The sequence below is a fragment of the Eubalaena glacialis genome, chromosome 1, assembly GCF_028564815.1.
Source record: "Eubalaena glacialis isolate mEubGla1 chromosome 1, mEubGla1.1.hap2.+ XY, whole genome shotgun sequence".
Lineage (NCBI taxonomy): Eukaryota > Metazoa > Chordata > Mammalia > Artiodactyla > Balaenidae > Eubalaena > Eubalaena glacialis.
The window spans coordinates 118,960,473-118,974,791 of record NC_083716.1 but is presented as its reverse complement, the minus strand read 5'-3'; the positions used below and the strand labels follow the sequence as shown (position 1 = coordinate 118,974,791).

At 44.8% G+C, this 14,319-nt stretch overlaps 1 protein-coding gene across 1 annotated transcript in view; it reads right to left on the bottom strand.

Annotated features, from left to right (window-relative positions):
• Positions 1–14,319, bottom strand: part of CLASP1 (cytoplasmic linker associated protein 1) — a 268,149-nt gene that overhangs the window by 103,633 nt on the left and 150,197 nt on the right. Inside the window, exons 12-19 of the mRNA XM_061183060.1 lie at positions 13,067–13,140; positions 11,406–11,498; positions 10,305–10,450; positions 8,956–9,091; positions 7,839–7,909; positions 3,728–3,787; positions 1,960–2,037; positions 285–452 (exon numbers count right to left, since the gene is read on the bottom strand). Coding sequence (XP_061039043.1) covers positions 285–452; positions 1,960–2,037; positions 3,728–3,787; positions 7,839–7,909; positions 8,956–9,091; positions 10,305–10,450; positions 11,406–11,498; positions 13,067–13,140 — 826 coding nt within the window. The remainder of the gene's footprint in view (positions 1–284; positions 453–1,959; positions 2,038–3,727; positions 3,788–7,838; positions 7,910–8,955; positions 9,092–10,304; positions 10,451–11,405; positions 11,499–13,066; positions 13,141–14,319) is intronic.

Genomic DNA, 14,319 nt, shown 5'->3' with positions numbered 1-14,319 from the left:
AACGCTTCTGTTGTCTTAGAAGACACCCTGAACAATTCGCTTGTGTTACTCCAAAACTGTGTTCCAGGACTGCCATGTAAATTGAAGTACAAACTACCTGCCGCAGGGACCAGGGACCAGGGACCAGGGACCAGGCCACTCGTTTCTCACCATCCCCACAGCATCTTCCCCAGCACCAGCCTCCACCTGAATTAAGGGGGAATGGCAACGGCACGCAGACGGACAAAAGCACAGGGAGAGTCTGCGTGCTCGCGCAGCCGATTTTCCACAGCCGCAGCCCTTACTTGAGACTCTCCTGCGAGCTGGAGGACGAGCGGTCCGACTGGGGCAGCGACACCACGCTGTCCGAGCTCTTCAGGTGGCTCTGCAGAGCCCTCTGGTAGGAGGGCTCCAGGTTGTGGTACAGGTGCTCCGCTTCCCTGCTGAAGTGACTGTGGAAACCCCAGTAACACCTGGAAAACACGCGGCCTCCTGTCACGGCTATGCACCCGGGATGCTGTCAGGGACGGGACCCGCTCCCCGCCCCCCGCCACCAGCCCCTGCGACCGGCGGCGGCCGCGGCCTGAGAAAGAGTGAGAACCGCGGACGTCTGGTGGAGCCTCACCTCCCAGCTCCCGGCCTCGGTGACTCCGGCCCAGCTGTCTGACTCTCAGTCGCGTTAATGAAATGGATAAAATGGAAATGAAAGAGCCTGACTTGCAGGACTGGGAGACTCAGGGAAGATGGAGCCGAACCAACGAGAACTACACCCAGAACGCGAGGGGGCCTCGGTCATGGACGCTTCTATAAATGCAACGTGACGCTCCCTGGTTCCAAGTACTTAAAACGGCTTTAGGTAACGAGAACAAAAGAAAACCAGGACGAGGCTCACAGCTACTTGAAACCTGTACTGTGTTACGATCAAAGGACAAGAAAAAACTGGGGTGGAGGCACCAAATATAAGACGAGGGTGAAGAACAGCGTACGCAGACCGTTAACAAATCCGCTCCTAGTAGTTTTTACTTTTTAGCCACCGCTCGTCATGCCCCTTCTTTTGGTAGGAGCTTCCCAGCGCGAGATTGCGGTGAGCACTGCAGGGGCAAGAGTGAGTCCTCCACACACTCCGAAACCAGGGAACCACGGCTTAACTGAGAGAGCAGTCAGAGCAGTAAGTACTGGGTCAGGGTGTGCTCGTGCAGCTGAGCAAGTCCGCAGTGTGCCAGGATGTAAGGACTGGCTGTAACCCGGGTCAATTAGAAGAGCTGGTCAACTACAAAAGCGCAGAAAAACAGCCACAGGGCAAAACGGGAAGCTATTTTTCTCTCTGAGCTGCCCGAGGGGGAGGACATCTTGGCGTCAAGCTTCTGCTACTTACGGTCACGAAGGCAGCTTCACCCGCAGGATGGCGCTGGACGTGGGGACTCAGCCTCACGACTGCAGCATAACCAGTCCCGACGGCCAGACGGCCCCAAACGCGAGCGGGGACAGAGAGCTGTGGTCTGCGATCAGCCCCCCTCCCTCCTGGAGGGGCTCACTGCCCCGGCACGCCACCCCCCTGATGCCTGCAGAGCTGTGATCCCAGGGAAAGGATCCCTGTGAGCGGGATTCTTCACGGCAAGTCAGCAAGTCACGGGGACCCACAGAGCTTAGTGAGTGAGAGAAAACACGGGGCACGCAGACAGGTGCTTTGCCGGCTCACGCAGCAATTTCTCATAAATTTAAAAATGAGCTTTCTGTGTCTACCTCAGTCCACTTTATGTTCAAACAGTACCAGTCTTTCAGGCCTGGACACTCAATTCAACAACCCTCGAAACAGAAAACTAGAGAGATATTTTGAAATGGCCTTTTGGGTCATATTTAAAGGTCATGATTAACAAAACATGTCCATGTGACTTAATGAGCTTTCGTAAGGCCATCTGGACAGTGCACCTGAAATATAAAAGTAGTGAATCGGGAAAGTGGTGTTCAGCCAACACTTACTTTCTGGCTTCTATCCGTGCTTCTGAATCAGCATCGTGTATTCCCTTCTTTATTGTTTCCGCTAATACTGATATGTGTCTGGATATTTAGAGGACAAAGCAGGAACAATTATTAATATATGGTCTTATGCAGATACCAACAGGTGTTGAGAAATAACTCCCAAACGGCAACGTGGGAGGTATAGGCCCTTTGTGCCCAGAGAGTCAACAAACACACAGCCTAGAAAATCAGCACACTCCGCAGACCTGCTAACTCATTCCTGATTCTGTCCCAGTACCTATTCCCACCCCTTCCCCACCTAAGCACCTGATAACCCTACTCTCCTGGGACTTTTTTTTTTTTTTTAAAGTAACGGCTGATGTATTTCGGGCCATGCTTACTTAGTTCAATCTTTTATGAACTCAAACAACGAAACCCTTCCTTCTCCATGGTCAGAACAAGTTTCCATGGAAATTATAATGAGCTAGTAATAATCCTAATACTGCAGAGACTCTCTGCGTCAGGTTTCTGTAATTAAAGAATGTTTTTTCAAGTTCCCCTACGTAACACGAACAATTTTATGGAATTATGTCTCTGTTTTATACAGAGGTGTTCTCTTAGTTACGTTCTACCCTAGCTGAGAAGAAATCGTTAAACTGTCTCGTTGAATACTGAACGGTTTTAAGAAAAGGGAAATGACTGGAGTGAAGAGTTTCACAGGACAGAGGCGAGGCGCCAGTCTTACCAGCACCCCACCTCAGTCCTCAGTCCTTCACTCATCCAGCAGGCATTTGGTGAGAACCTGCCAAGCGGCAAGGCTGAGCGGGAAGTGAATAAACACATGAGGCCACATCTGAGTCAATCACGTTTTCCTGCCCTGCTCACCTGGCCCTGGTGTTCAATCCCTCATTGCACCTTCCCACTCTAAATTCCAAAACTATCACCAAATAAAGAGGATATAATACCCAAGAGAGTAAAGAAGAAGAAAATATTTTTTAAACGTGTGACCATCTTCTCGATCCAAAGTATTTTCAGATGAACTTTCACCTCTGGGAGGCCTGGCTTTTTTCGTCTCTGAGCACTGCAGGACTGAACTGGACTCCAGGCGTACTCATGTGTTAAACTCCCACTACTCGTAACCTGTTTAGTATGTTGTAAAGTTCTTCACAAACTACACAACACACCATGAAAAACCGGGTGGCACAGTATCATCATCTATCAGCTCCAAATTTAACTCAGAAAGAATAACAGGCACCTAAAATTGACAGGAACTAAAAATGGCAAAGAATGAACCTCAAAATAGAGACAAGCTTCTGTAAGAATTCTGCATCATGAGGATGTGAAACTTACCACACACCAGCCTGAATAAAGAGAAAACTGCTGATACAGAGGGATCAAAAAGAAAACTTTCAAATGAGTGAAATTCCTTTAAGGATTTTCAAAGTTACCCCTCGCCTACTAAGAGCAGCTTTAAACCTTTTTTAACTCGTTGGGACTGACAGGATGCCAGGCAGCAGATCAGAGCCACTGCAGAGTGAGTCCTGGCCATGCAGTGTCCCGGGGCACCCCGGGTCACACCTCAAGGCTAACGTGACAGTCAATGGAGCTCACTGAGAGCCTCTGCCAGTGGTAGGTGCCTCACATCAGCATCAGGAGAAATAACACCAGTAATCACGCAAATAAACGCTTGGATTCCTTCACTTCTTATAAAAAGTGGGTCGGACCACTCGCTGAGATATTAAATCTCAAGATTCAATTCAGAGGGAAAACCAGCAAATCAGATGCTCACCGTTCCAGTGAATGTGTCTGCCATTCTTGTAAAAGTAAATCTAAAAATTCAAAACAGCGCCTGAAAATTGTAAAGAGAAAAACATGTAACTTAGTCATTTGTATGTTAATGAAAATAAAAGCTTTTTTCTTAAGTGACCCAACACTACTTTTTATAATTGATAAATTTATTCTATTTTTTTTTTAAGTTTTTTTTTTTTTGATGTGGACCATTTTTAAAGCCTTTATTGAATTTGTTACAGTGTTGCTTCTGTTTTATAGGGGTTTTTTTGGTTTTTTGGCCACGAGGCATGTGGGATCTTAGCTCCCGGACCAGGGATCAAACCTGTACCCCCTGCATTGGAAGTGCAGAGTCTTAACCACTGGACCAGCAGGGAAGTCCCATCTTCTATTTTTTTTTATGATTCAAAAAATGGAACATAAAGATGGAATCAGAATTGACTGAAAACCAAAGCAGATCAAAATAATTAAGCACCTATGGTGGTCCAGAAGAAAAATCACAAAGTTATAGGGACAGGATACAGGAGAGTTCCCTTCAAATCAGAAACTTGGGCTTCATGGCAATGTTACTGAAAGGGTGTATCACTGTTGTTTTTATTCTACCTCAAATGGTACATTAATACAGGAGCTACAGGTGCACAAAAGATCCGAGTACATTACAGAATCAGGGAATTAGTCTTTGCATTAATTCCAAAGAATGCCTTGTACAAAAAAAGTAAAACATACCCTGGAAAACAAAGTGTTTACCCAATTTTCCTGCCAAGTATTTAAAACAGATTTTTCTCTAGCTACTTGGCCATTTTCCTCTCTGCAACCTTTCAACATCCTTTCTTTTCACTTCTGTGATCTTTCTTGGTCTGATCTGTACACAAAAACAATGCTGGTCTCATCTCCTTTGGATTATATCACCACTACAGGTCCTACCTCCTCATCATTTCCTTTTTCTAAATTCCAGGATAACTATCTTTGTAGGAATAAATATTATTAGACTTAAGGAACCCACTCAAGGAAATAAATCAGAAGGCAATCTTTCTCTAACGATCAGACTTTCTTTCCCATGATCTTCCCAATTCAAAACCTCATAATCCACACAATTAATCACTCAGTAAATCTTGAATAAACCCTTCCCCTATGCTAGATGTTAGACATACAATGGTAACCGAGGCACGGTCCAGCGAGCAAGACAAACAAGGAACAGTTACCACGTGATGTGCCGGGAGCACAGGAGCTTCAGGAGGGCCCAGGGGAGTTGCGCAGCTCAGTCCCAGGGCTGCTGCTGATAGTGGGGGCCGGGGGAGCGGTCGGCGAAACAGACCTTCTCCAAGGAGAGACACTGACCTCTGCCCACACCCTTTCTCACCACCGCTGTCCCCCCCACCCCAGTCCAGGCCACGGTCACTCTACCTCCGCCCTCTGTCCATGTCATTTCCTGGTGTGGACTTTCCTGGTCTCCTTATGTGTGTATGCATATGTCTACGTTTACTTATTTCTTAGTGAATCCAGCCATCTTTAGTGCTAATTCTTGTCTTCAATGTGTTTCAGAACAATCTATTTCACTGAAAATATCCCATGTAAATTAGGTTTTGTTTTCAACTTTTTAGAAGGCTAAAATCATATACTGAAGTACATTGATGCTGGCATTAATTAAACACTGCATTACTTAAGCACATCTGGTTAGAACTTGTGTCTTTTCTTCACCGAGTCCTACTCCTCATTCAAAGGGCAACACAGTTTTTTTTAACTTGCCTACGAGGCTTCTAGGGAATATATCAGCTAGTTTTAATCACTGCCCTCTGAATTCCTAAATCCACGATACATATGTTGCAACTTACTCTTACATTGCTTTGCATTATTGTTTTTAATCTCCCCAACTAAATTATAAACTTCTTAAAGGCAGGGAGATAGGGCAATCCATTTCTTAGAAGTTCTATGAAGTGAAGCTAGCGACAGGTTGAATACAGGACAGAAAGCGCACTGCCTTGGTTACACTGCCCCCTCTGGCTCTCTTTCCCTTCCTGAAGGCAGAGGGACTGGGCCCAGATGGTCCCTAGGACTCCTTTCAGCAGTAAGACACGTGGCTCTGACTAAACACAGGAACGCCAGTCTGGGTGTGCGGCTCGGAAACCGGTGAAGGGGTGGCATGTCTGCTGTCACGGTGACTGCACGTCGTTACTCAAATTCAGCACCACAGGCTAGAACTGTTCAATGCTAGGGAATGAAGTGTTACTGCCTGAGATTCCTATGTTGACGCCCTAACCCCCAGCATGACGGTATTTGGAGACGGGGCCCTGGGGGAGCAGTGAGGTTCATGGGGGTCCTGAGAGCGATGCTCGACTGACGGGATCAGCGGCCCTCTAAGAAGAAACACTAGAGGGCGCTCCCCTGCCCCCACCGCCGTGAAGACACAGCAAGAAAGCGGCACCCGCAAGCTGCTTCCATTAGAACCCAACCCTGCCGGACCCTGACCTCAGAATTCCAGCCTCCAGAGCGGTGAGAAAATACCCGCCTGTCGTTTAAGCCGCCCTGCACACGGTATTTCTGTTACAGCAGCCCAAGTCGACTGATACGCTAAACATCCTGTAACGTTCCCCACAGAGACGTGTCGCTTCACCAGAGGAACCGCCTTGCCCAAAGCAAACACGCTTTCCAAACTGCTCCTGGAAACCCAAATCAACAGTGACAATGTAACTGCAGCAGCGAAGTCTCAGGATGGCTGCCATTCACTGAGCTTCCACCGAGTGTCAAGCCCCTTCTACCGAAGTGACCGAGAGCCCGCAGAACAACTCCCTCCCCAGCGCGTGGGAAGTCCACCACCAGCCCGCACCTCGATGGCCAGGCACTGGCCTTGGGGGGTTGGGGGGTGCCCGGAGCTGCTCCACCCCCGAGGGCAGCTGGGCTGTGGGTCGGCGACACTCCACCGAGCCACGCTGCCGGAACAGTCAGCCTTTTCGGTGGAAGGAGAACGCGTCTTTCTCCCTGGCTTTACGTAGCTGGCTCATTCTCCTCTTTTCTCCCTTGCCTTCCATGTGGCTGAGAACACGATGGCGATGGGGGCCGCCTCACGCTTGGAAGGATCCCCCCGCCTGTGAAACCCTGGCAGGTCCAACGTGACAGCCCAGGAAAGGAGAGGAACAGCGGGCGACCAGGGGTGGCTGGGCTCGACGCCTTGGAGTGAAGGGCCCTCTCCTGGGCTGGATCAAGACGCGGAACCACAGGAACAGGGCCGAGAGGCTGCTTGCTCTCCAGGCCCGCATTCATTTACCCCGCAAAGCTCCTGACCTGGTCTACTGAAGGCTTAAGTCCATGAATCCTCTGAAAACCTACACAAACTTCTGTGTATCTACACTTTCCTGGGAAGAGGGTCCACAGATTTTAGGACTCGAAAGCCTCTGAGTCAACAGTCCAGACCCACAGATCCCAGCTGGAAGCACAGAGCCCTGACCCCACACGTGGGCTGGGGCAGCTCAGCAGGACCCAAGACAAAGCCCCTGCGGGCCACCCAGGCTGTACCTTCAGGGTCTACCTCCCCTCAACATAAGAAGCTCAGGGGGTAACACTTCGGTCCCTAGCATTGAACAGTTCTAGGCTGTGGTGATAAATTTGAGTAGCGACGTGCAGTCACTGTGACAGCAGCGCAAGCCTGACTGGTGAGGATTCAGAGTGCCAGGAGTCACATCAGAAGCTGCAAACAACACACACCTCCTGCTATCTACGTTAATATAAATAATGGCCGCTGAGCTTCACAACGTTTCTTCCAGGCGGGCAGCCATGGCCTTCACTCAGGGAATGGGGCAGAGCAGTGACAGAGGCAGAGGGACCATGTGAGGAAGAAAATGCGCAGGGGATACACTCCCCCTCCCCCCCGCCCCTCCCACATAACCCACACACACACTCGCTCTCACACTACACACACAGACAGAAGTAACAGGCCTTCCAATTAGCTTTCCAGACAACTGAGATCATGAGCCTTCAGTCCAAAGGCATCTATCACAGCAATCGTAAATCATATTAACCATTTCAAACATAAACTTTTTTGCATGGAGGTAAATTTGAAATTTGTTTCGGTTTTTAAACAATTCACAACTAATGAGAAAAATTCTTCAAAAATTTACCTTCTAACGGCGACAGACTTGGAGGTACAGTTGCTTGTTATGATGGGTATTAGCCTAGGGATGTGTGTGTGCTGCGGAAAAGAACAAAAATCAGAGGCGAACACTTGAAAATGCAAAGCTAAGACAACCACTTCCTTACTAACCTACCTAAAGCACCTGCATATTCAGATTAGAATTTCACTGAGTTTAAAAAGGAGAAAGACTTTCACTGGATATTGCCAAAGGGCATGACAGAATTTACAGAGCCAAAACAGGCAACATGATGACAAGTAAGCAAGTCTAAAATCAAAACAAATCACTGGTATGAAGTCTAAATTACCTGAGCAGTAGAGATCTGAATGAGTAAAAAGCAGTCAGCAGGCCAATATAGTTTAATACTATTTCAACAGAAATGTCTGATAACGGCTTGTGGTTTAATACCTGAAGTAGGCAGTGCAAACAGTAAGAACGCCAAATAATATGAAGTAAGCAACCCACAGTAATCACGAATATTCTGGATAGATTTCAGTTAACATCAAGACCCAGTTTCAAGGGTTGCCTCTGGGGAAAAGGGACTTGACAGTGGGGAGAAGGTGATGTGAAGAACTTATTAAGCTTTTGTGAACTATTAGGTTTTACTGAAAATCCGCACGTAAATTACTTGGCTAATTACTTGGATTTAAGTAAATGAGTGTTTTGAAAACTTAACTGAAGATAACATTTTGCTTCTGGGCTTATGTACAATTATTTAAATAAAATGTCAGGCGAATAACAAAACCACAAGCACAAATACCTAAAATGGAACGGCTGGGGATTAAGGAGGGAAGAACAGAAGTGATACCTGGACACATAAAGAATAGAGTATACACTCAGAAGCAGACACCCGTGTTCAAACGTTTAAAACCGATGACGGTGGAAGAGCAACACCTCAGTAACTATGCATCACACCCAGAGTTCACACTAGGGAACGTAAAAGGCTCATGTGCGACAGTTACGTGGGGTAAAAAGGCCAATGTTGTACGTACGGTATTACTCCACGTACATACTCACTCAAATGAAAAATGTCTCTGATAACTGCTTATCAACCAGCAATATTTACCACTTGCTTACTCTATGTACGGCCCCATAACATACTCACCCGAATGATTAACCTAACAGCTACAACACCAGAGGTGGCCATAATTTTGGCACTGTTCGGAATTAAATTAAAGATCGTTGGCATAATGGCTTCAGCTCCATGGTCAAACTTGTTCCCCAGCACCGATGACAGATGCCTATAACCAGAAATGAACACTGAACTGAAGTCATAGTTCTTGCCAACAGTGTAGCACATAACCCTCTTAACATTTTAGAGCCTTCATGTAAAGTTATCTAAGGATAAAGGACAAAGGTCTAAGTAAAATACTCTACAAATACTTCCAATGTGCATATAGAGAACTTCGCAAATAGCCACTAGCCCAAGAGTTTGCTCTTTTTTTTTATTTTATTTTTTTATTTTTTTATTTTTTATAAATTTATTTATTTATTTATTTATTTTTGGCTGTGTTGGGTCTTCGTTTCTGTGCGAGGGCTTTCTCTAGTTGTGGCAAGCGGGGGCCACTCTTCATCGCGGTGCGCGGGCCTTTCACTGTCATGGCCTCTCTTGTTGCGGGGCACAGGCTCCAGACGCGCAGGCTCAGTAGTTGTGGCTCACGGGCCTAGTTGCTCCGCGGCATGTGGGATCTTCCCAGACCAGGGATCGAACCCATGTCCCCTGCACCGGCAGGCAGATTCTCAACCACTGTGCCACCAGGGAAGCCCTGCTCTTTTTTCTTAAATAAATAAATCACTTCCAACTAATTACTCTTAAAATAGCAAAAAACAAATTAGTCATATACTAATAAAACACAAATATGAAAAAGCTCTTTCACCCCCTTTTTTTCTTTTTGCTGTTTATTTTTAACATACAACATTCACACTTCAGTGTCTGAGGTCAAAACTTTCAACAGCTGCAAAGCCACCTTACTATCGCTGCTGCTCTGATATTCTAACATATTTTCTAAGACAGAAGTTTTAGACACTGATACAGGTTTAGTGAGGATAAAAAAAAATTTCCCCGCAGTACATGCCTTTAACCTTATAGCTACAGTACTCTTCTAGAAACAAACATTCTAATAATCATGCTATCACCTGCCAGCAACATCAGTGAAAAAGCTGAGGACAAAAGTTTACAAAATTTCATTTTTCCATATTATTAATAACTGCTTCAAGTTTAAAATAGAGGCTTCAGAGCTAAGTCACTGAATAAAATTTAAAATCTGTCCGACTTAACGTAACTGGTCAGGAACTATTGTAAAAGTGCTAACAGAAGCGTAACTGGAATGGGTCTCGGAGACCAGTTGAAGGTTCCGTGAAAGAGACCCAGTGGGCGTATTCAATGAACCATCTCTGAAGCACCGTCATGAGACTATTTTATGATGTGAGAATCGGGAGCATTGCAATCCTTACCCCAAGGTGATACAAGCCTCCCGCACTACCTGAGACCGCAGATCCTTAGCCGATAGTTTAAAGGCTCCGTCCAAAAGACGCAAATGTTGGAAGAAGTTATCATACTCAGCAGCACCAGCCAATAGTAAAGATCTAATCTTTTTTAGCTAAGGGGATGGAGAAAACGAAGAGACAGACAAAACAATTCTTAGAATATACAAAACAACAGAAGCCATCAAATATCAGAGATCAACATCAAAGTTAAATGATAGTTTTCCAAAAAGAATTCAGCCAACTAAATAGTTGCTGATATATCTAGGTATCATAAATAAGAACTAATAATTTTTAAAATTAGTGTCCGTGATAAATGGATTACAATTCTTCTGTAAAGCGTACTTTTTAATGGGAAACAGTTTAGTGATTTACAGATGCTGTGATGCTAAGGATAGAGTAACTAAACCCTCACTGTAGCTTGTAAAGGCTCCTTCCCTGAGCTCACCTTCCCCACACCCCACTCCAACCGCCATTCACTTAGTGAATCATAGGAAGAAGTGACGCTACAGCCTTTGCACAGTACGCGCCACTGTGTCTTTACTAAAGGGCTAGTGTGCATCCGAAACAGACACACAGCAGTGTTCCCAGCCCTCTTCCTGCCAGACAACCAACGCACGATCGCTCTCCTCAGAAAAGACACGCCTTCACTTAATGCCCCTGCACTTTAATGTTCGGCCCACTTCTTTTCATTAATCCACTTTTAAAAACATAGGGGGCAGAAATGCTGTGAAGAAAGCAAGGGACAGAGAGACACACACTGAAAACGTCACTAAAAAGCCGCTTTCCTGGCCAACGATCACAGAATTACATCTTTACTGAGGTAGGAGCGGCGGTCGTACCACAGGTAGGTCTCTGCTAAAAGTACAGGATACACAAAAAGATAGAAACTGGCATGTTTGAAGAACAGAAGTGAAGTAATCTACTAAAAAGGCGATGTGTAAATATGGAAGCTTACATTTAAAATATTTACTACTTAAAATTCGTCACAGCTGCACCCCAATTTCGTAACAAAGTATTCAGACCATGTAAATATCGAATGCAAATGTAACCGCACAGTCAATGGCTTACAGCATTTACTCTCTGCTCCCAATCGTGCTTGTCATCAGATAATATTTCCCTAATCTTGTTTATGGACTCCTCAAGGTCTCGGCTGGAGTAAATCTGTAAGCAAAATTAATTTACAATCAATAGGAGAAAATTCACAGAATAAACAAAGATTATTCCTTAATTACCTGAAGTCAAGGGCACTTAGTAAGCACAGTAAAAGAAATTATTTCATTTTTCAGAAGGGCCTTCGAGATAACATCTAGTCACGTTTGTCTTAGATTGAGCTTATTTCCTGCTGTGAATGTATACCGACTAGATCCGATGCCCACGTATGGATAACCTTGCCTCAAATACGGCTTTACTGTAAGTTAACAGATAATTTCATGTACAAAAGAGAAAAAAGCCCACTAGGGAACCGGCAGTGATGCACAAGTCATTGATTACTCTTAGCATTTTTTTGTAACACCGCATTATACAGGCAGACCTCGGAGACACTGCCGGGTCGCTTCCAGACCCCTGTCATAAAGTGAATATCGCAATGAAGCAAGTCACACGAATTCTTTTGGTCTCCTAGACTGTAGTCTATTAACTGTGCAATAGCATTATGTCTTAAAAAAAAAAAAAAAAGTGTGCATACCTTAATTTAAAAATACTTTCTTGCTAAAAAATGCTAATCATCCTCTGAGTCTTCAGTGAACTGTAATCTTTTTGCTGATGGAGGGTTTGAAAATATTGTGAGAATTACCAAAATGTGACACAGAGACACGAGGTGAGCAAATGCTGTTGGAAAAAGGGCACCAACAGACTTGCTCGACGCAGGGTGGCCACAGACCTTCAGTCTGTAAAACTGCAGTATCCGTGAAGCACAACAAAGCAAAGCGCAATACAGCAAGTACGTCTGTACTTGTAACTTTAAATACTTTCAGGTCTGCTCTCTCATTTATCCTCACATATTACTCATAAGACAGTGAGGGGGAAAAAAAAAATAAACAACCAAGAGTGAGGCATGCTGGGAAGGTCAAGGACGTAAGGATGGTCCTGAGCCTAAAACATCTGTTATCTGCTTTATACACACACACGGCAACCAAGCAGCAGGTGACAAGGGATTCACACAGACATTAAGTGCTGTAGGAATCCAGAGCACGGACACCCGATGTAGCACAAGCCCCGATCAACAAGACACAGTGCTGAGGCACAAAGCAGTATGAAAAGTGTGGCTGTACCCCAGCTTCTGTCAAGCAACTCCGCCGCATCTGTTAGGTGGTACTTAAGGGGAGCATCAAGATGGAATAGACTAAGATTTTATGAAACCATTTTTTGTAGTTTTCAGACACCCAAATCCTTCAACTTTACAAACTTTTCTTTCTGAGGAAAATCCCTACATATAAGCATGCTTCTCTGTTCTCTCTTCTAACCTAATCCCTCATTTCCCCCTCTTTTACGTGACCTGACCCACACACTCACTGCAGGAGCAAGCTACTTCTCTCAGTTCTTACTGAAAGGTCATCTTGGGCCGTGACTTTCGCTCTTCATTTCCTGGTCTGCAACCTCAGATCTCCTGTGGGCTTGACGGTCAGAATTACCCTACCTGGTAAGAAACTCCGCATGTCGCACACTTGAAAAGCGAACCTTGAAGAATCAGCCCATCCTTGTTTTTAATCAAACCAAACACCCTCACTCACCTGGACTGCAGGCACATCATCAAATGCTTTAATAAAGTCCTCTTCATCAACAGCACCAGCCCCCTCTTTCGCAGCTATAAAAAAGGGCAATTTTTAAAATGTAAACAATGTGCATTGGAGGAGTCTGAATACACAAAATCACAATTATATTCTGGAAGATTTGTAACTATTTTTTAAGTCTTATTAAGTTTAGAGTTTTGTGGCATTGACAAGCATTACAGACTTCCAATATTAAGATAAAGTATAGTAATTTTACAGTTTAACATATGTTAGCTTAAAACCATTTAAAGACACTACTTGCTTAAAGAGGGCCAGTCTAGCCTTTAAAGGATTTAGATGGTTTATACTGTATTAATGTGTAAGTCTTTTCAAAGATTCCAAATAAACATATGACAGAAATTTTAATTCTTCAGGGAATAAATGAAATTATGTCATTGTTAGGAATCTAGCAATTCTGTGAAACATTCAAATAAGTTCTAAAGAATTTAACAGTTTCATCTCAACTTCATATTGGTCTCCAAACATTATTTCGAAAGAAAAAAGGAAAAAAACATTTTCATTTCCTTAAACTCATGATAACTGTCAATTTTTCATGTACATGTCAGTTGCAAGTTGACCCCACGAAGTTGCTGTAAGATGCTCTGTTACTTAAAAGTTGTTATAATTGCTATCATTTGGGAGAAAGCTTTTTCTGTTTGCTAATATGAGCATCACTTCACATATGAAAATCATGTGACATTTTATCAGATGTTTTTTCTTCATAATAAAGGTTTCCAAATGGTTATCTACAGTCATCCCTGTAACCCTCATTAATGATTTATACTGATTAGTCCAAGTGCTTTTCTAGAGCTTCTTACCAGACAAGTTATCTGGAGTTTGAGGTCCTCATGGACCACCTAGACAAAAAGGGCTTTAAAGACAACTCGTTACAGTGGTAAATACGTGTCATCACTCTTGATGACTGTTACTCTGCATTCACAAGCAAACTACAAACAGACAACGGTAACACACCGTGAGTGGAGTTCTGTGTCTGCTTTAGGTTAGGCCTGCGTCCCACCGAGCAGATGGGTGCTGAGCTGAGCTCTCCTCTGCGTGAGGCCTGGCACCACATACCGAAGAGGACTCGTGGGCCAAGCACAGTCCCTGGGCCCGAGGCATCTGACGGGGAGCCAACAGGGAAACTCACGACTACAGCGTTAGACGAAACGGAAAAGGACAGGATCAGGTCTGAGGGGAAGTCACGGTTGGTACCT